Source organism: Nematolebias whitei, chromosome 21 (assembly GCF_014905685.2).
Source record: "Nematolebias whitei isolate Nwh7 chromosome 21, NemWhi1, whole genome shotgun sequence".
NCBI lineage: Eukaryota > Metazoa > Chordata > Actinopteri > Cyprinodontiformes > Rivulidae > Nematolebias > Nematolebias whitei.
In genome coordinates, this window is record NC_056518.1 from 26,614,792 (window position 1) to 26,635,793 (window position 21,002).

At 38.5% G+C, this 21,002-nt stretch overlaps 1 protein-coding gene across 1 annotated transcript; it reads left to right on the forward strand.

Moving 5' to 3' along the window:
- The first annotated feature begins 4,037 nt into the window (after positions 1 to 4,037).
- Positions 4,038 to 19,371, forward strand: ism2a (isthmin 2a). Its single transcript, XM_037695429.1, has 6 exons — positions 4,038 to 4,157; positions 9,319 to 9,552; positions 12,858 to 13,152; positions 15,261 to 15,392; positions 16,713 to 16,772; positions 18,517 to 19,371. Exons 1-6 carry the CDS (start codon positions 4,059 to 4,061, stop codon positions 19,032 to 19,034), a joined length of 1,338 nt encoding a protein of 445 aa, XP_037551357.1. The 5' UTR covers positions 4,038 to 4,058; the 3' UTR covers positions 19,035 to 19,371.
- The last annotated feature ends 1,631 nt before the right edge of the window (positions 19,372 to 21,002 follow it).

Consider the following 21,002-nt stretch of genomic DNA (forward strand, 5'->3'; position numbering starts at 1 on the left):
ATGGTTTTCACAGATGCTAACACACACACACGCGCACACACATGCACACACTGCAGGTACAGCAGCTAACCGAAACCACAAATCTGGCAAATATGGGAGCAATTACCAGGAGGCCACAGACTGAGTGCTGAGGTCGTCTGAACACACACACTGCAGAGAAAACACAAACGCACCTCTGTCCCACACGTGCACAAATATTGACAATGACCTCACGTTCATCCCACGGCGGCTGGACGCTCCAAGAGTTCCTCTTCTTCAAGCTCACTTCGACTGGAAACAGCTTGGGTTAATTTCAACAAACTAATCAGCAACGCGTCACATAAATCCAGTTTAACGTCTGGATTTCCCCCGAGAAGCCGGGCGTTCTTCTAATCTATGAAAACAGTCTTTAGCAGGATTTTTGTTGATCTTTTAAACGTTTTCTTTTGGGCGCTTCTGAGTTTGCATAGATTTATACTACTATGATAAAAATCAAAAATCTAAATCATAAACATGAGACACTCTGTCAAAAATAATGACTTCATATTTCATATTTATGACTAAGCAGCTCAAACTAAATCGCAATCTTTACATAATACCACAACGTTAAGATTTAGACTGCAGTGGTTCCCAACCGTGGTCCTTGAGGAACACCATCCTGCATGTTTTAGTTGTTTCTCTGCTCCAACACACCTGATTCTGTGGTTTAATTACGTCCTTAAGTTCTGCAGAAGTCGGTTAATCACCCGTTCATTCAAAACAGGTGAGTTAGAGCAGAGGAACATCTAAAACATGCAGGATGGTGTTCCTCAGGGACCAGGGTTGGGAACCACTAGAGCATAATTTTTCCCTTCAGAGTGGCACAAACAGTGTTTTTGACTTTCTAACCGCATTCCTGACCACAATGATATATTTTGTGCTTACAAATCTGAGAAAACTGAACAATATGAGAACATTGTTAGGAGGGACAGGTCTAAAAACAAACTATTTAGCACAGAAAAATATTCTAAAAGACTTTAAGCAAAAACAAACAAATAAAAGCTATGCAGGTAAGACCTGTGAAATCACCTCTTGCGTGTTAAAATTAGTTTTTTTGGGTGTATTGTCACGAACTGGGAAGTTTTGCAGCAAAGAGCTAAAAGCAAACGAGTCAAGAAAGGGTTTAATGTTTTCTAATGTTTTTAAGGTTTAAAACATATTAACTTTTTGCGTTTTATTAGTTGTTCTTGTCAACAAGTTTTGTACTTTACAGCTCTCTCAATGAAGTGTTTTTTAACACAAACGGATTTTACGATGATGTTTGTTTCCTGTTGACCTCGACCCTCTGACCTGAACCCAAACTGATCTCGGACAGGTCCAAGGCTGACCTTTGACCTGCTCCAACTTTAACGCCTGTCTTTGTGTTGCAGTTTACAGATTTGGGGGTTATGTTGTGTAAAAACTCGTGTTCTCAGTGAGAAAAGGACAAGAAGAGAGAAGGAACGTTCCTTTGAACCAGAACCGACTCCTCCATCTGGAAACTCTTTCACCCTTTGACCTTACACCCCTCCCTGTCCTTCGGGGATCCTTTGTCCCGGTCCGGTGTGGAGGAAGTTGCTGTAAACGAAGACAGATTTGAGACGGAAGACCGAAGCTTTAAAAACAAGAAGTGGATCAGGCCATGACCAGAACCAGTGCTTCCACAGGATTCTGACTCCACAACAACTCTGAATCTCCAATTCCCAGTTTTGCCTTCGTTTTTTTCTCCCTACACACTTTGTGCTAATTTATACATCCATGTATCAAAAATAAAATACATTTTCACCATAGAAATGCATCTCATTTTCTCTGAAAACAGTTTTTAAGAAAAAACTTTTTTCAGCATGTTATCTCTATTTAGTCTATTTATGTTTTTTAGCTATTGCTGTTTCATTTTTAGCTTTTAGCTATCATTCTGCATCTTTTAGCTTTTACCTAGCCTAGGTTTAACACATAGCTAGCACTTTCATACTTTGAGTTAACCTTTTAATACTGTATACTTTTATCTAAGATTTAGCTTTTTCAACTAACCTTTTACTATTTTTAGCAATTTTTTGCTGCTTTTATCTACTCACTTGCTACATTTACAAAACTTCTACATTCTTCTAGCAAGCCTTTTGATACTTTTAGCTTTTACTCAGCCTTTTTCTTTTCTAGCTTCTAGCTGCTACTTTGCTACTTATAATTATTGGTACTTTTATCCAGACTTTGACTGTTTTTTTCCAGCCTCTGCTTCCTTTAGCTAGCATTTTGCAGCTTTTAGGTTTTATCTAATTACTATGTTTAGCTTCTAGGTAGCCTATTGATATTTTTTGATGCCTTTAATATTTTCAGCTAAACTTTTGCTATTTGTAGCCAGCCTGTTGCAAGTTATTTTGCTACTTTTACCTAGCTACTTTCTACTTTTAGTTTGCAGTTACTTTTAGCTAATGTATAACTTGCTTAGCTGTGTAGTAAAACAGGCTGTAGAAGTTAATTGACATCTCACGAGTTACATCAGCCGTGGGTGTGAAAACGTCCGTCTGTTATCTTTGCCCGTTTTATCCTTTCTGGGTCGTTGGCGTCTTTCTCCAGCAGTCAATTTATTAGAGGCGGAGAACACCCTGGACAGGACAGTCCATAACAGGGACACACAGAGACAAACATCCATTTTATTGAGGCCATCAGGGCCAAAAACACGTGACTTTTCATGTGACTTTGAAGCATGAACAACACATAGTTTGTGTTGTTTACATGTTTGTTTAATACACAACTCATGCCTGTTTATGTCGCTTTGTGGTGAATGGCACTTTCTGGCAGTTTGAGTCATGTCTCTCCTCATTGGCTTATTTTAGCAAAAAGTGGAGCTTCACACCATTTACTGACCAGATAACCTGCTGCTGCTCAGGTTTTATTTTTTACATTTAAAAACAACACATCCTTTATATGTTGTTTACGCATTAACAAGTTGTTTGCATGTTAATTACACATGGAAATGTGTTTCCAATGTACAAACAATACAAACTTCACAAAGTCACATGCTTTTGGCCCTGCTGGCTTTCCATATCTCACTATAGGGATAATTTAATTTCCACTTAATCTAACATAAAATATTCTTGATGACTTTTCCCTTACTTATGTAAATGTGTTGTTTGGATTCTTCTCTTATCTCACTAATAAAACAAACCATTATTATATTATCAACCTAATTGTATTGGTTGCAAAATATCATATACATAAGTCTAAATTATCAAATCAGAAACCTTGTTTATCAAGCTTTAGAGGAATTCAAACAATAAATTAGAACACTCGTGTATTCAAAAAATAGTAAAGCCATTAAAACAACTGATATGTGTACTCACTTTAACATTTTTGTGACTTAATAAAAAAAAAAAAAAAATATATATATATATATATATATATATACATTTCAATCTATTTGTGCTCGCTGTATAACGGCATGACATTATTGTCTTGTTTATTTTGTTCTATAATGATGATATTGATTTTGCTGTTTTGTCAACGCGTTTATTATCAATAAAGCTTAAAAAAAACTAACATAAATGTGATAGACAAAAATAAATTTTAACAAAATACCATAAAATTCATTATTACAAAGGAAACCTAATAATAGCAGAGACAGTTGTGATGGGTTTGTATCTGTTTGGAGATAAAAATAGATCTGAGCTCAAAGGGATGCTGCTGGAGCCACGCCCTTCTGTGACGTCAGAGGGCCGTTCCTACTTTTAAACCTGTCTCCAGAACTGTGAGCAGAGGATTCTGTGCCTCCTGCGGGATCCGGGTCTGTGGATGGGCTCTGTGTGCCGCAGCTGCAGCACATCCAGTTCTTGTTTTTTATCTTTGTATATTAAAAAACTAAACCTGGTTTTTGCCTCATATATCTGCATGAAATGAGACATTCAGGAGCAAGGATCTTCAGGAACATTTACGCACGGAGGTGGCGCGCACGTGTGGAGCTCCTTCTGGTCCCTCTCCTCTCCGCGCAGCAGCACCATGCTGCGGGCTCTCCTGTCCTTCATCTCCAAGATCCTGCAGGAGTCCCAAGACCGGTCCAGATCTGAATGAGAGGAAACATGGAACTGGGATTGTGGCTGGTGGTCCTGACTACGGGCTCGGTCTGCGGACTTCCCACCAGCCTGACAAACTCCACTCTGTCAGAGGTAAGACCAGTTCGGATGAGAACTTTCAGGGTTCAGAATCCAGATCTGGTTCTCATTTAGTCTCCACATTTTCTCGAGGTCTTTCAGGTTTTTTTTGTAGTTTGGCTGTTTCTTTCACTCAGCTTCAATTATGTACACTTTCAGAATGTTTTTGGTTTGTTCAATATATTAGAAAAATAGCTTTTAGATAAAAAAATAATTATATTTTTAGTCAAAAATGACAATTATTATTATATATTTTTAGCCCAAACCTTTTAGAATCATCTCATCTTTCTTATCTTTGGTTCTTCATGTTGAGTAGAAACAGTTTTGATTCTCAAACTAAATTTTTTTCAATGAAAACCTTCAGCTGAGCTTTCATCATGACTTCCATCAGACACATCTTGGTTCAGGTAGATTGGACCTTTACTGAGTATGCAGTGACACATGATGGATTATTTCAGTGCCCAACGATCTTTAATAATAATCTGCAGGTAATTTCTGCTGTTTAGTTTCTCATTGATGTGTCAGATTATCAAAGGGTGGCCTGGTTTAACCTCGAGGGTTTTTATACTCCCATCAGAAGAAGTCTGCTCACGATGGTTTGTTTTTGCACACATTTATAATCTACAAGACACAGAGCTCCTGGAAAACCCCTCCCACAAACATTTTGGTTGATGGACTCCTCCGTGCACAGTGTCAGTGCAAGCTTCATCCCGGAGTTTTGGGCCATTTGACAATCTTTATACGTTCGTCCACTGACGGTGAGGAGCTCTGCCATTCGGGGGGAGCTCAGAGTCGCTGCTCCTCTGCACTGAAAGGAGCCAGCTGAGGTGGTTCGGGCATTTGAAGGTGATGCCTACTTGACGCCTCGTTGTGGAGGTTTTCTGCGCATGTCCCACTGGGAAGAAACACTGAAAAGACCCAGAACTCACTGGAGGGATTATATACCTTTTCTGGTCTGGGAGCGCCTTCCAGGAGGAGCTGGAACGTGTCACTAAAGAGGGAGGTCTCCGTTTCTCTTCTGGACCTCTTCGGATAATTTGTAGAAGATGAAGATTTGTGACTACTCTAATCTCTGGTTTCCTCCTCCCTCTGGTTTTCTTGAGAGTAAAAGATCTGAGCTGCCATCATCACCTCCTTCTTCTGGTTTTCATAGCAGCTCCGTTTATTGACATTAACTTCAACAGCAGCTTTATAATAAACTCATTAATCTGACTGTAATCCGATGAGTCCACAGAAACTGAACAATGATGCTTCATGTCATCTCCACTTCAGTAGTAAATATTGGATTGTATCATAAGATCACAGAGTTTCTAATCCTCCTCATATTAATGCATATAAAACAGTAAATGTTCCAGTTTTCTATTAAAAAACAAGAACATTTAATCTAGCTTCTTCTCAAATTCAATTATTCTGATGGATTTAACACTCAGTGTAAATTTATCTGTTCCAAATTATCTCCTTGTTGGTCGCTCAGTCAGTGGTAATCTGGATTTATATTCAGGCCAGTTCAAAGATACTTGTTTCTGACTGTTTATACTTAACTTTTGTCTTGAGATTTTAACATCTTAAACATAAAGTATCAACTAGTCCGCTTAAAAAGAGATTTATATTAAGATTAAGAAAATCTGCTAAACTTCATGAGTGTGTTGATCTGCAGATCCAGAATCTGTGTGTGACTAAATCAAATAATCTGTGTCTGTACGTTTTATTTTACAAAGCAAATTTGGGAAAATCATAAAATATGTTTTTGTGTTAAAATATATATATTTGTTTGTTCTGACAAAAGATGCAAAACCAGATAATCAAAATGTTTTATTGTTGACGTCCAACAAAAAAGAATTAAAGTAGTCAGTAATGGTAGCAAAAAGCGAGCTAAAAGCTGACAGTAGAAAAAAATAGCTAGATGCTAAAAGTAGCAAAAGACTAGCTAAAAGCTTAAAGTAGCAAAAAGCTAGTTAAAATTACCTAAATGTTTTGCTAAAACTAAAAAATCAAAAGGCTAGCTAATAACTGAAGAGTATCTTAAAGTTAAAGTAGCAAAATGTTAGTTAGAAACTAAGTGTAACAAAAGAATTATCTAAAAGCTAACAGTAGGAAAAGATAGCTAGATGCTAAAAGTAGCAAAAGATTAGCTAAAAGCTTAAAGTAGCAAAAAGCTAACTAAATGTAGCTAAATGCTTTGCTAAAACTTAAAAAAATCAAAAAGCTAGCTAAATAGTTTGACTATCTAAATGTGAAAGTAGCAAAAGGTTAGTTAGAAAATAAATGTAAAAAAGATAGCTAAAGCAACAAAATGTTAACTAAAGAGGAAAGAAGCTATCTGAAATGCTAAAATTAGTAAAAGACTTCCTTAAATAGCAAAAAACTTGCTAAAAGCTAATAATAGCAAAAAGATAGCTAAATGCTAAAAGTATCAAAAGACTAGCTAAAAGTTTTAAGTAGCCAAAAACTAGTTAAAAGCTAGAAGCAGCAAAAGTTTAATGAAAATCAGCAAAGGTTTGCTAAAAGTTAACTGTAGCAAAACAATAGCTAGAGGCTAAAAGTAGTAAAAGCCTTGCTTACATAGCAAAACTTTAGCTGAAAAAGAGGCAAAAAGCTATCTAAAAGCTAAATTACCACAAGGGTAGCTAAAAGCTAAAAAAGGGCAAATATTTAGAAAATTTAAAAAGTTTCAAAAACCAAAAGTTGCAGCTCTCAGTTGAACATTTTGATATATACACAGGTAAAATAGCAGAAAACGTGTCACAATAAACACACAGAAAATAAAAACATGAAAATAATTTAAAAATGAAACCTGTCTGAGCGTAAACGTCAGGTTTCTTCCTTTATTACTCACTTTTACCTGGAGGGGGGATGAGAGTCTGCAGGAGGCGACTCACTGACTGATCTCACGGGGAGGAAGGTGCTGATTCACCTGAATCATCCTGGGTGGACGTCTGTCCTCTCCCAGGAGACGCCTTCCAGCTGAAGCACATTTTGAAGAAGGCGTCAGATTCTTCAGGTGGTTGGAGCTCGAGCTGTGGGATTCGATGGATGCTCAAATGTCTCGCACCCTAGCCTAAGCAAGAAACTGGACCATCATCTGTTAATTCTCAACATTGGAACAGGGATCAAGTGAAAACATTAAAACTTCTGACTGAAACTAAGAACAAAGCAGCGGAAGAGCTTCAGAACGTCTGGAGAACTTCAGATCAACACCACTTTATAAAAATTGTGACTTTATGGCTTTTAGGGGTCAAAAGAAGCTAAAATACAGTGTATTTTCTCACTTATCTGTGTAAAAATCTTCACATTTTTAATTATTTTCTTTAAATAAATGAACTAAAGCAACTGCTGCCGTACTTAAAAGAAAAATGTGATTTTTGTGGTTTAATGAAAGAATAATGATGAACGGTACGCTCGCTCAAAAATCTAGACAGCAGGTTTGGCAGAGACAGAAACTGTTTTTAATTTTTATTTTTGTTGACGTGAAATATTGACAGTGAATGTTTGGGTCCTCTGGTTTCTGTGGGACACTTCAGGAACCGGAGAATGGTCCAAACTGATGTCAGAGACCTGCAGCTCGGGCTCGGTGGTGAGTAACGGAACACCTGACGGCGCTGTGTGGGTTTAACAGTTTAGCTAAAAATACAGAAACCCGAGCTGCAGAGAGGCCGCCGAGCCAACAGATGGGAGGAATCCTTCTTCCTGTTCCACGTTTCAATAAAACATCCAGAACTGTTCTCTTGATCCGCTCTCTGACCCGTTATGTTCTCTGAAGAACTCAGATTTTATCTCGGGTCTTTTTCAATCGCTCACACGTGAACTGAGTTTTTGTGCTTCTGACGAGTTTAGCATTCTGCTCTTGTTCAGCTGATTTAATCTTAAAACTAGCGTTTTTGTTAGCTTTAGCTTTTAGCTATTGTTTTGCTAATTTTAGCATTTTTCTATGGATTTGCTATCAGCTAAAAAAGCCCAAAGGAAAAAAAGCTGTCAGTTTGTGTCTTTTAGCTGGTTTTAGCTTCCCATTAACTCCTTTAAATCCTCTTTTACCTCCTTTTAGCTAACGTTCTTCACGTTTTAGCATTTATCTATTTTCTGTTAACCTTTAGCGATTATCCTGCTTCTTTTACCTTTCTGTTCCGTTTAGCTTTTAGCTACCATTCATTCTCATTTAAGCTTGTTTCTCTCATTTTAGCTTTTTTTTTTCCTTTTAGCTTTTAGGTACCACTCTTCTGCTTTTAGTTACCATGCTGCTCCTTAAAGCCTCAGTTTTGCTACTTTTAGCATATTTTTTGTTGCCTTAAACTTTTAGCTATTCTGATTCTTAAGTTACCATTCTTTTCCTTTTAGCATTTTGTTTAGCTTCTTTTAGCTTCTTTTTTGTTCCTTTTATAACTTTTAGCTCTTGTTATTCTCCTTTAAGCTTATGTTGCTCTCCTTTTAGCTTCTTTTTTGTTTTAGCTACCATTTTGCTTTTTTATCCACTGTACTTCTTTAGGATTCCATTTTGCTCTTTTTAGCTTCTTTTTTGTTCCTTTTCAGTTTTTCGCTCCTGTTCTTCTCCTTTACAATTCTGTTGCACTCCTTTTAGCTTGTTTTTGTTTTAGCTACCATTTTGCTCCTTTTTATCCACTATTATTGTACTTTAGGCTTCTATTTTGCTCTTTTTAGCTTATTTTTTGTTCCTTTTTAGCTTTTAGCTCTTGTTATTTAAGCTTCTGTTGCTCTCCTTTTAGCTTCGTTTTTGTTATAGCTACCATTTTGCTTCTTGTTAGCTATAGTTCTTCTTCTTTAGGCTTCTGTTTTGCACCTTTTAGCTTCTTTTTGTTGCTTTTTTTTATTTATAAAAATAATAAATAATATCAACAAAAAAGCTGCCGTTCTCCTTTTCTACTTCAGTTCTCTTGTTTTAACTTGAGTAAAAGTTTAAACTCAGTTTCAGCTTCTTCAGCCACGTCATCACAGTGTTTTCACAGAAAATGTAATTTCTTCAGTTAATTTATTATTCTTTAGTCTTTCTTCACCCTAGACACCCAGTGTTCAGAAATTTATTTAGCTGCTGTTTTTTCGGCTCTGAAGTCTTTGACTTTTCTTTAAAAGCAGTCAGAGGATTCAACATCTGGCGTACTAATAATTTAAATAATTTCTTGCTCATTATTTTCAGTTTTTTATAACAATAGCTGTTGTTTCGTAGCTCGCACCAGAGAGCCGAGAAGATGCTCGTCAGAATCTGGAGCAGCTCCAACAGGAGAACCTGCTGCAGACTCTTCCTGCTTCATCTCCAACATCCAGACACCGCTGGAACCACCACCCAGGTGTCCTCCCCCCACCTGTACCCGAGAAGGACCCTGAAGCCTTCGTCCTGGACCTGAGGAATGTCCCAGAGCTGGCTAACGCAGACGTGGGCTCTCAGAACCCCAACATACAGGTAGGACACAGAGTCCTGGCTCCCCCCCAGCAGCTGGTTTGAGTCAAACCAGCATCTAAAGTTTCAGGACCTTCAGCAGCACCACTCTCCAACTTGCCCATGAACCTCGCAACATCTGCACAAGAGCGAAAATCTAAAACACATGAGAGACCGATTATAAAAAGGTCAAAGAATCCTTTTTATTTATGTATTTATTGTAAATCCTGGCAGCGAAGTCCCGAAAAATAAAGTTTTAACAACCTGAACCCACAGAGCAGATTTGAAGAAAACACACGTGGAGGACGGAGTCGTGAAAAAGTCACGTACGGCGTGTGTAGAGTCTAAACGTGCCAAGAGATAAAAAGCTGCTTTAAGTTTTCAAGGAGACGCACGTTCCTGAAGAACCTCAGAGAAGGTTTGGAAAACTTTTTTCATCGTGACGATTAAATTTGAATGGAAACTAAGTGAAGCTGAAGTTCATTCACTTTCAGTTTTGGAAGAAAATCACAAAAAAATCCAACTGAGACTAATCCTTGATTTGTTTTTAAACCATTTACAGCAAATGTTTAGGTTTGATCCTTTTTTTTTTTAACACCCAGCATCTTCTTTTGACCTCCATTCACAAAGAGTCTAAACGCTCCGGGGGTTAAAATGTAGATGAAAACTGATTATTTCATGAATTAAAAATGCACATTGAATGAACAAAGACTTAAAATTGAGCTACGGTACTTAAAATTTTTAGACAGTTTGTGTGACATCATCAGCTGTCAGATAAAATATTTGATTATGAATCATAAGACTTGAGCTGTAATTGTGTAAAAACCATAAAATATATTGAGATGTCATTTCAGACCCATAAAGTCCAACTTTCTGTGATCCATTTAGCCTTTAAATCGTGTTTGGGCCTGAGCTGCAGAGCTACAAAGAGTTTTTTTCTGGGGTTTTCCTAAAATCCCAATGATCCCTATTATTTATTATTTTTTCTGCAATTTATTTGCGAATTTTGTTGACGATGTGTGACGTATCGCTGTCAAAATCGCAAACCGACCTTCCTAATCAAGCTGAACGTCCTGGTGTTTGATTTGTTTTATTTCATAGTTGCGTTACGATACAAACAAATCAGGATACAGTTAAAAATGTGTTTTTTTTTAAACAGAGGTTGCTCAAGACTTTATTTTTACTGTATTCTTAATTGTATACAGAGCTTGTCTTGCTGAACATTTGTTCTATTTCACAAAATTTCACATTGACATGTTGAACTTCAGCTGACATTTTGTCTTTGTAAACAATTGAACATGTGTGTGTGTGTGTTTAAGGTAGGACTACAGAGGAACATTCAGATTCAGCTATCAGTTCATCTCTTCGTCCCACCACCTCCATCCATGCCTGCGTATCCTGCGCTGCACAATAACCCTCCTTCATAAAATCAGTGCTCGTCTACAATCTGATTCTCACATAAACCGACGTACCTGAAGCAGCACCATCACTCCCCTCATAGTTTCTCAGAGATTGGAACAACACGTGGGGTGGAGGAATGTGATTCGTCTTGACCTCTTCTGCCTGTAAACAAACAAACAAACAAACAAAAAAACACTTCTTAAGGTAGAAAGAAGACTATTTAGGCTTCTGAAAGTGATTCTGTGAGCAAACAGGAGGCGTTCAGGTGCACGACTCATCGTAGGAGCTCAGTAGTTTGTTGGTGTTCGGTGTTTAGAGCAGCTGGAGCGTAAAAACAGTCTCACAGATGCAGAACTTACGTGGTGCCGGTGGCGTTCACGGTCGTCCTGAAGAGAACAGGAGGCTGTTGTTTCTGTTGGACGGGTCTGAACCGGACGAGTCAGGAACGAACCTGAAACACTTCAGGGGCTGCAGGGAATCAGATGCACCTTCTGCTTTTATCAGCGGTCACATTTTCTGTGAAGACTTTAGCTGTTAAGACATTAAGAATCTCAGCAGAAAATTTAGCTTTTTCTACAAAAACAAAGTGTGAAAGCTAAAGGCTGAAAGACTAGAGCTGAAATTTGTCCAAGAGATTGAAAGTGAATTGTTAAAAGTTCAAACAATAAGAACAAAGAGTTAAACCAAAGCTTTATGCTACATTTGGCTAAACAAAAGCTAAAACTTGCTAAACAAATGCTAAAATGACCTAAATAAATGCTAAAACTACAAAAACAAAAGCTAAAAATTACAGAACAAAAACTTAAACTACCAAAAACAAAAGCAAAAATGAGCCAGAAAAGCTAAAACCAGCACAACAAAAGTTAGAATTAGCAAAAGAAAAGCTAAAACTACCAAAAAACAAACAACTTAAAGACTAAAACAAAGCTAAAACTTGGAAACAAAAGCTAAAACTACCTAAATAAAAGCGAAAATTACAAAAACAAAAATAAACTTTCAAAACAAAAGCTAAAACTACCTAAACAAAAGCTAAAACTAGCAAAACAAAAGCTAAAATTAGCTAAGCAAACACTACGATGATCAAATCAACACTAAACTGAAAAGGTTGTGTGACAAACAAATCTATATGAAAATTTGATAAATTATCTTGAGCTGATCAGAAGTTATGGCTCAGACAAGCAAAGACCTAGTTAAACGTTGACCTTGATTTGTGACCTTGACTTTCATGTTGATGGTGGTGGTGGGGGGGGGGGCGTAAAAGATGATGTAACACTCTGTCTAGTGGTACAAATGTGTATGAAATATTGTTAAATTAGTTTGGGCAATCAGAAATTTTGGGTGTGACAAGCAAAGACTTTGTACAACTTTGACCTTGATCTGTGACCTTGAAATTAAAGCTGGGGTATGACAAGTGTATGTGACACTCTGTCGTGTGATGATAAATATGTGTTAAAATTATTTTGAGCGACTCCAAAGTTATGGGGGGGAAAAGAAAAACTAGACGGGCAGATGTACGGATGGAGACTACAACAATACGCCCGCCTTCGACAGGCTAATAAAAATGTGTTCAGCCGTTCATGAGTTATTTGGCTAACAGACAGAAAGCACAAACATTATTGCCCAGTTTTGCGTTTCGGTGGTGGGCGATAAGACAAAAGTCCAGGGTTTGACAAAATACAAGATTACAAAGAACACGGCAAACAAAAACTGCCAGAACCAATAAAAAAACACAACAAAATACCCCTAAAAACACAAATAAACAAAATGGCTGCCAAAACGTTTTTATATTTGTAATTTTGCTGCTCGTGTGAGGGTTTTAAGACCATCAAACTGACAGATGTTAGTTTTTTTTTTAATTGATTGGGGGTCTAGGTAACAGTGAGTGGAGAGAGCGGGTGAACCTTTCTAACTAACGCCGGGTGTTTCAGGTGACCATCGAGGTGGTGGGGGACTCTCAGACGGAGACGGAGGTGGAGATGGACCTCGCCGCGGAGAGCCAGAGGAACGACTGGTCGCTCTCATCCTCGGACTGGATCAACAGCCACAAGAAGCTGTTCTGGCCGCTGTTCTGGGAGTACCCGGAGCGGGCGGAGAACGGGCTTGGAGGAGGCGGGTCTGAGGAACAGACTGAGGACTATGGCTCTGATCCTGAGGTCCTGAGTGGAGTGGGGGCGGAGTGGGGGCGACGCTGGGACAAAGAGTGGGAGACGAAGGATAACTTTGGTAAGACAGCACGACAATTAAATCTCTGCTGACGCTCTTTCACCTTCATGCAGGAGAGTTTATTAGCCGGGGGCGGAGCCGAGCAGTGGTCAGGACTCACCCACATGAAGTGATTTTGCAGGATTTGCAGTGACGGTTCCTCAAGCTTCAGATCTTTGTTTAGAAAAAGATGATTGTCTGAATGTGCTTCTACAGATCTTTCTCACTCGGCAGTGTAAAGACACGTTCCAGCCCATTTCACCTTCCACAGAAAACAAGTTTTTGTCCCTTTAAACAGTTCTTATTACTTGAGGACTTACTGTAACATAAACCTGACATGATTCATGACGTTCTGCTCCTTCACAGTCTTCAGTCCAATAAGATGAACACCACAAACTTTTCCTCTGACTCTTGACCTCTGAACTCTGACCTTCTGAATGAAGAAAAACTACCTAAAACTATCAGCAAGTCCAACGTTAAGAATCTCAGAATAAAGCAGTTTTTTTTATGCACTGTGGAAGCTAAAGGCCAAAAATTTGTTCAAGAAACTGAAAGTGAATTTTCAAACGACAACAAAAAATACGATTACTAAAAGCAAAACTAAATGCTAACATTTGCAAACATTATGGTTCAGGTTTGGTTTATTTGCCATATGCAAAATCAACGTCAACAATGCAATGAAATGCTCAGGACGAGATGAACCGTCTCGACTCGCCAAAAAAACAGCAACAACAAATATGCATGCAACAAAAATACAAAAACAAGGTGCCAAAAGTGAAAAAGAAATGCATCTACAGCAGCATGGTCCTATTAGCAGAGTGGTTCGGTTAGCAGTGAGGTTTCTCTTAGCAACATGTTCCCGTTGGCACCATGGTACTGTTAGTGGTGTGGTTCGGTTAGTGGCATGGTCTTGTTAGCATTGTTAGCAGGTCTTGGTAGCATGTCCCGTTAGCAGCTTGATGATAATAATGGTCGCAGCAGCTGTCCTCCCAAACTATCCTCCAGAACCGGGTCTGGCGGACAGAGAACATCCAGCGTTTCCCTGCAGAACCGAATGGATCCGTAGAATTCGGTCTGTGCAAGCAGATGGAGGATCATGGGGACGGCCGCCATGACAGGCCAGAGCCCGAGGCTGGAAGGACTGAACCACGATGGCAAAGCAGCGACACAGAAAACTCCACAAGTGTGTCGCGGTCATACCCGTACTGTGGGTGTGCAATGTAGGCGCAATAAAAGTTCAAACAAAAGCAACAGGAACAAAAAAAGATCGAGTCGAAGCAGAGCTCCCGTCAGCGCTGGCATTCTGCGGCACACATGACGTCATTATAACTGTATACGTTCTCTCATGATAGTTTTTGAGTTCCCCTGATTGTTTGGTGTTTCCATACAATATAGAATAAAGGCTTTAAACTATTTGTGCACAATGTTAGAATAAGTGTGTATATCTGTAGATCAGGCTGAATTGTAGCCATTTTTAGCTTATATAGTCTGTAGCGGCCATCTTGAATTGGGTTGAGCCCAAAACTTTGTCAGTTGTAAACGTTTATCTGATGATGTCTCTGAGTTTGATTATAGTACATCCTTTGGTTCGTGAGATATTTTGCAATATTAGATCAAGATGGAAATAGTGGTGTGAAAAAAAAATATATATATATTAAATAAAATATTAATGTTTTACTGAAACACTAGTGTAATGGGTCAAACGTCGACACCTATGCTCAGTTTGTACTAATCTCGAGGGAACGACGGTTTGTTTTTGCTCGCTTGACGCTGTCGTCACTCTCACTGCAGGAAGGGTTTCACTTAGCCCTGAACCCTCACCCCTCCTCCCCCTCCATCCAGCCCCCTAACAGTCTTTGAAGTTCTCCCCTTCCTCCCCTCCTGAAGGTGGTGTGTTTAAAAAAACCGAGGAGCATGTTCCATACTCTCACTCCCTGGCCCATTTCAGGCACTCCTTAATTGCATAACACATGCACACCCATGTGCGCGCACACACACACACACACACACACACTGGCAGAGTGAGGAATCCACAAGGCTGACTTCAAAGGCTGCTTCCCCCCATAGTTCAGGTTTCCGCCCCTCTAACCTCCTCTGGCTCATCCATCTTTTATTGCTGTGTTTTTTAGAGCGTGAGGAGTGGGGCAAATGGGCCCCGTGCAGCGTCACTTGTGGGTTTGGATCCCAGAAACGCACCCGCTCCTGTGGCTACGCGTGCACGGCGACCGAATCACGCACGTGCGACCTGAAGAGCTGCCAGAGTAAGAGGCAACCTGACTCTTGTGAAGTTTTTACAGCTCAGAAAATCAGCCTTAAGACCTGCCGGTTCCAGTTCCAGTCCAGAGTGGTGATCTGTGGGCGATTAAGATTTCTGACTCGTTTCCTGTCATCGTTAGAAAAATAAGACCTGCCATAACAACATTCAGCATGCGCAGAAAACACAGAAAGTTTAACCTTTTACAAAAAAAAAGTCACGATTGATGAAAACATTTATTGAAGGACAACAATGTAGGAAAGACAAAATAACTTTCAAGGTATTCTGTGGAAAAACTTGGATTTAAACGGTCATTGAAGCCTTCTCTATTTATTTTTATGTCCCACACAGGTCAAAAGGTTTTTGCAGGTATTAATTAGTTTATCTTTATATAGATTTTTTAAAAATCTTTTAAAACTTGTTGTTCTTTAAAATATACAGAAATACACTTTTAAAAAATATTTCCTCATGCTTTTTGTCTCCTTATGTTTTCTTTTTTGTTTCCTTTCACTTGTTTTTTTTTTTGTCTCCTTACACTTCCTTTTGTCTCAGGTTTCCTTTTTTGTCTCCTTACGTTTCCTTTTGTCTCAGGTTTCCTTTTTTGTCTCCTTACGCTTCCTTTTTGTCTCAAGTTTCCTTTTTTGTTTCCTTATGTTTTCTTTTTTGTTTCCTTACACTTAATTTTTTTGTCTCCTTACATTTTCTTTTTTGTGCCATGCTTCCTGTTCGTTTCCGTACACTTCCTTTTGTCTCTTTACATTTTGTTTTTGTCTCTTTACGTTTCCTTTTCGTCTCCTTATGCTTCCTTTTTGTGTCATGATTCTTGTTTGTTTCCTTACGCTTCCTTTTTGTCTCTTTACATTTTGTTTTTGACTCTTTGTATTTTGTTTTTGTCTCTTTATGTTTCCTTTTGGTCTTTTTACATTTTGTTTTTGTCTCTTTACGCTTCTTTTTTGTCTTCTCATGCATCCTTTTTATCCTTTTTATTTTATTTTTCGGCAATTGCCAGCTTAGTCATTCAGCCGTCAGCACTTACAAACTGTCTCGTCTTATATTAGATTTAGTTATGTTCTCAGAGCTATTCACAGAGTGACTATTATTATTATTATTATTATTAATATTATTTTAATTCTGCAGAAGTTTGACTCACTTGAGGAGCAGCTCAGGTTGATTTTATTGCTGTAACGTTTGTCGTAGTGATCATTAAGTTTCTGGACCTCTAAAAGCATGCTTTAATATCAACCGGATGATGCTGACAAGGATTCTCTGGAGATTTCTCATCTTTATCGTTTTCTTTTTCTTTCTTCTGCCTTTCTCTGTCTTTTAGACTCTGTGATAACAGTGACAGACTTGATGCCTCTTCAGACGACCAACAGCACAGAATCAGGTTCGTTTGTGTTTTTATGTTTCACTTCTTGCTTTGAATCAGATTTTATGCTCCAGTCGGGTCAGTTTCACACTCTGCGCGGCTGTTTTTAATGTTTTTTAAAAGCTCTTTCTTCCCAGAGAGCTGCTGTGCTGAATGAAACGCAGAAACGTTTGAGTAGATCCTGTTTTATTGCTCTCCCGCTGCGACGCAGCAGCCAGAGAATCCGATAGTTCGTTTTCCTCCGCAAACATAACAAAGAGCACAGCAGTGAGGAACACATGATCTACTGTCACATAGTTTACCTCTCGGTCTGCGGCTGCTGCAGACAGTCGAGGAAAACCTCTGTTTTCACCGTCAGCCTCTAATTTTCTTAACGACAGTCAAAGTGATCTAAAGTTTTCATGGGAATTCATCATGTCAGAAGGCAACACGGCTGGTGAACACTTGAATTTATCTCACAGCAGCTTCTTTTCAAATTATCTGAATGTATAAACAGTATATATTTTAGCCTTTCACAGTTTTCTGCTTTTTCTGTTTAGTTTTGTTGTTAAAATATTTGAAGCTAAATGCATAAATGCCAATTCAACATTCATACTTTTGTTTTCTCGTGTTTTATTTTTCCGTACAGTTAAGTCTTTGTACTGTTTTATCATTCGTATGTCAAAATGTTCAGCTCATTCAAGCTCCTATAGCTTTTGAGTTTGTAACGTTTATTCTTTTTAAAATATCTACATTTATTTATATTTAACCCATAGACATTTGCTCTTCAATTCATTCAAAAGCATTAATTGAATGAATTGAATTAAAACCTGCTGCAGCATATTTGTTTTATTTTTGTCTTCTTTGGCTACTTTTAATCTTTAGCTACTGTTGCGCTGCTTTTAGCCATTAGCTTGATTTTTGTTGCCTTTAACTAATAATTAAGCTTTTGCTACTTTATATTTTAGCCAGCCTTTTGATACTTTTACTTCCTGTTCTGCAATTTTTAGTTTTAGTCAGCTCTTTATTAGGTTTCAACGAAAGTTCGCCTAATTCTAGCAAACATCTTTCTTTAGTTGATCTTTTGATTGTTTTAGCTTGCCTTTTGGTTCTTTTAGTTATCTTTTTGATTATTTAGCTTTCCTTTTTAGTCTTTTAGCTATTCTTTTGATTATTTTAGCTTGCCTTTTGATTGTTTTAGCTATCCTTTTTAGTCTTTTAGCTATTCTTTTGATTATTTTAGCTGTCCTTTTGATTGTTTTATCTATCTTTTTGACTGTTTTAGCTATACTTTTGTCTTTTAGCGGTTCTTTTCATTTGCTTAGCTATCGTTTTGCTCCTTTTAGCTATTCTTTTGATTCTTTTAGCTATTATTTTGAGCATTTTAGCTATTATTTTGAGTATTTTAGCTATCCTGCATCCTTTTGATTATTTTGGCTTGCTTTTTGATTCTTTTAGCTATCCTTTTGTTTTTTAGTTATCCTTTAGATTCACTTAGCTTGACTTTTGTTCCTTTTAGCTATCTTTTTGAGAGTCTTAGCTATCCACTTGATTGTTTTAGCTATCCTTCAGAGTCTTTTAGCTGTTGTTTTGCTTGTTTGAGCTTCAGTAACTATTATTATACTATTATTATTATACTAGTATTCAGCATATCTCAGCTAAATAATTCAGGACTCATCATCTCACTGCATTTATGTCTATTGTCTTGATGTAAATTTACATGAAAATGTGATAATTTTTTGTTGGTAAATGGGATTAAAGTGCTTTTGATGTTCTGACCCAGATGTGGACAGCTGTGAGAAGTGGTTAAGCTGCAGGAATGACTTCCTGCAGAATTACCTGCAGCAGGTGCTCACCGAGCTGCCCAGCTGCCCCTGCTCCTACCCCTCCGAGGTCGTCTACGGCACCGTCGACATCGAGGACGTCGGACTCCACAAGTCGTACCGCTGGAGGGACGCCAGCGGACCCAAAGAGCGACTCGACATCTACAAACCCTCAGCCCGGTTCTGCATCCGCTCCATGCTGTCGTACGACAGCACCATGCTGGCGGAGCAGCACTGTTGCTACGACGACCGGATGAGACTGATATCGCGGGGGAAGGGAGCGGGAGCGCCGAACCTGATCAGCACCGAGTTCTCCCCCGAGCTGCACTACAAGGTGGACGTCCTGCCGTGGATCCTGTGCAAAGGGGACTGGAGCAGGTTCCATTCGGTGAGGCCCCCCAACAACGGGCTGGACTGCCTGGAAAACCCTCCAGAACCGGTGTTTCAAATGGAGCTCAGAGAGGCTCGGGAGTACTGACACATTAAGTCAGAATACAACGCAGTGATCCGGACTCGAACTCTCTGAACTGATAAAAACTGAGACTTTCAGAACATTGAAGGCTTCTGTTTTAATTCCTGCACAGAAAAAAAAGCAGAAATGAACTGAAACTGGTGACTTTGTGTTCTATCAGCTGATTTACGTCTTTAAATGTTTGAATCGTCTGATGTGAAACGGCTGCTTGTGTGTGCGTGTTTGGGTGTGGATGAGATTATTTATTGGCCCAGATTATTATTATTTTTTTGTATTGTTTATATCTGAATTCCCATGGGAAAAAGTCATGTAAAGCTGCTAAATATGAAATAAAACCTAATAGACTGAGTATAAATTGTATCTGAATTATCCCCAACACTTATTGCAGCTTCTTCGCATTTGGTTGTTAATTATTGCGTGTTTATATGTTTTAAAGCTTTAAAAGGTTAAACTGGATATCAGACAGAGCATCTTATTTTGTGTTTGGATAATAAAAGATAAACTCTGACAGATGATTGATGAAAAGAAAGAAATAAAACTTATTTTGGTGTCAGGGCAGAAAGTTTTCCGTCCCTCAAAGTTCCCTTTTAAATGAGAACCCTGGCGACCTGCAACAGGATTACTTTTTTTAAAAACTGCAAGCTGTTTAACTGAGAAGGACTTCAAAAGATTGGCATGTTTACCGAGAGTCCCCTGATCTCTTCAGGCATCAGCAAACCTGTAAACTCGCACCTCCAGGAGGACAAAAGGAAGGAGGGGATGCAGCTCCTCCTCACACATTCCTCCTGTTTTCCAGTAAAATGTTCCAATTTTTGTTATTTTAGTCGGGATCAGTGTGATGTCTCTCCATCAGCACTGCCTCTCTTCACAGCTTTCCTTTTTCACACCCTGGTCTCTCAGGGAACACCCAGTTTGGATATGACAGAAAACGCCTCAACAAAGGTTGACACTTCCACAAGTCTTGTGCAAACAAGACGATGTCTCAATAAAAACCTTCATCTGTCGGCTGCTTCGAACTCTTGACAGGCAGCAGGGAATAATCCTATGTGATGGCAGAGTTTTTTAAACAAATACACCTAATGGAAACTTTATTTTTGCCAATAAAATGAGGCATGACCAGTTTTAACAAACATAAAAAGGTGTATAAAGTCACAAAATGTCTGTTTTCTGATCTCTATAAACCATTTCCGCTGTTGGAAAATAACTTCTTAACCGAATTTTTAAAAATTTGTTCTAAAAATTTGCCATTTCCAACGTGAGAAACGTCATGTAATATGATGGTTTGAAACTGCTGATTGTGGAAACTGAAGCACGATGGGTGATTCTAAATTAACAGAGTGCACAGCCGTGTTTTTTGATGGATTGGTGACTCATCAAAGGCGTCTTCAGCTTTGGTTGGACGTGAGAAACTTTCTCCAGATGACCTCCAAGTTGACACATTTGGGTTAATGTTCCTTCTGTTACACGTTTTACAACTTCAGAGACAGAAAGGTGCCATTTACCCAAGTTTATGGGTTATAGAGATGCTGCTGGGTGATTGATAAGACAAGCCTAAAGCAGAACTAAAGTTGAACAGTGAGTGAACGAAAGGGAAAAAGTGACAACAGAACTGTCTAAAAGAAAGATTAAGGCCGGAAAACCACTTTGGATGCACCAAATTCAACAGAAAATATGCCGGTTATGCGATAAAATGTGTAAAATAATGTGTATTATGCAACATTTCTTAATATTAAGATGTTTTCATCCACTTTCTGTATTTATATATGCATGTCACAGAGCTTTGATCTGCTAGACTTCTTTTAGAGGAGCTGAGTTTGAGGTGAAGTAGAATCACCAATGTGAAAAATAGGATAACTGGGTGTGCAGGTCCGAGAACTGGAGTGGAAAAGCATCCTAGATCCAAATAAAAACTTTAAAAGACCTCTGAGAAGACTCAGGAGCTATTGAACGTGACGAATAAGAAAGGTAAACATG

What these genes read in the sequence shown, in the direction of transcription:
- ism2a (XM_037695429.1), top strand. Translation starts at nt 4,059, where the DNA reads ATGAGAGGAAACATGGAACTGGGATTGTGGCTGGTGGTCCTGACTACG. An exon ending in GGAGACGAAGGATAACTTTG is followed by an intron (nt 13,153 to 15,260) that starts GTAAGACAGCAC and finishes TGTGTTTTTTAG; the next exon opens with AGCGTGAGGAGTGGGGCAAA. An exon ending in GACCAACAGCACAGAATCAG is followed by an intron (nt 16,773 to 18,516) that starts GTTCGTTTGTGT and finishes GTTCTGACCCAG; the next exon opens with ATGTGGACAGCTGTGAGAAG.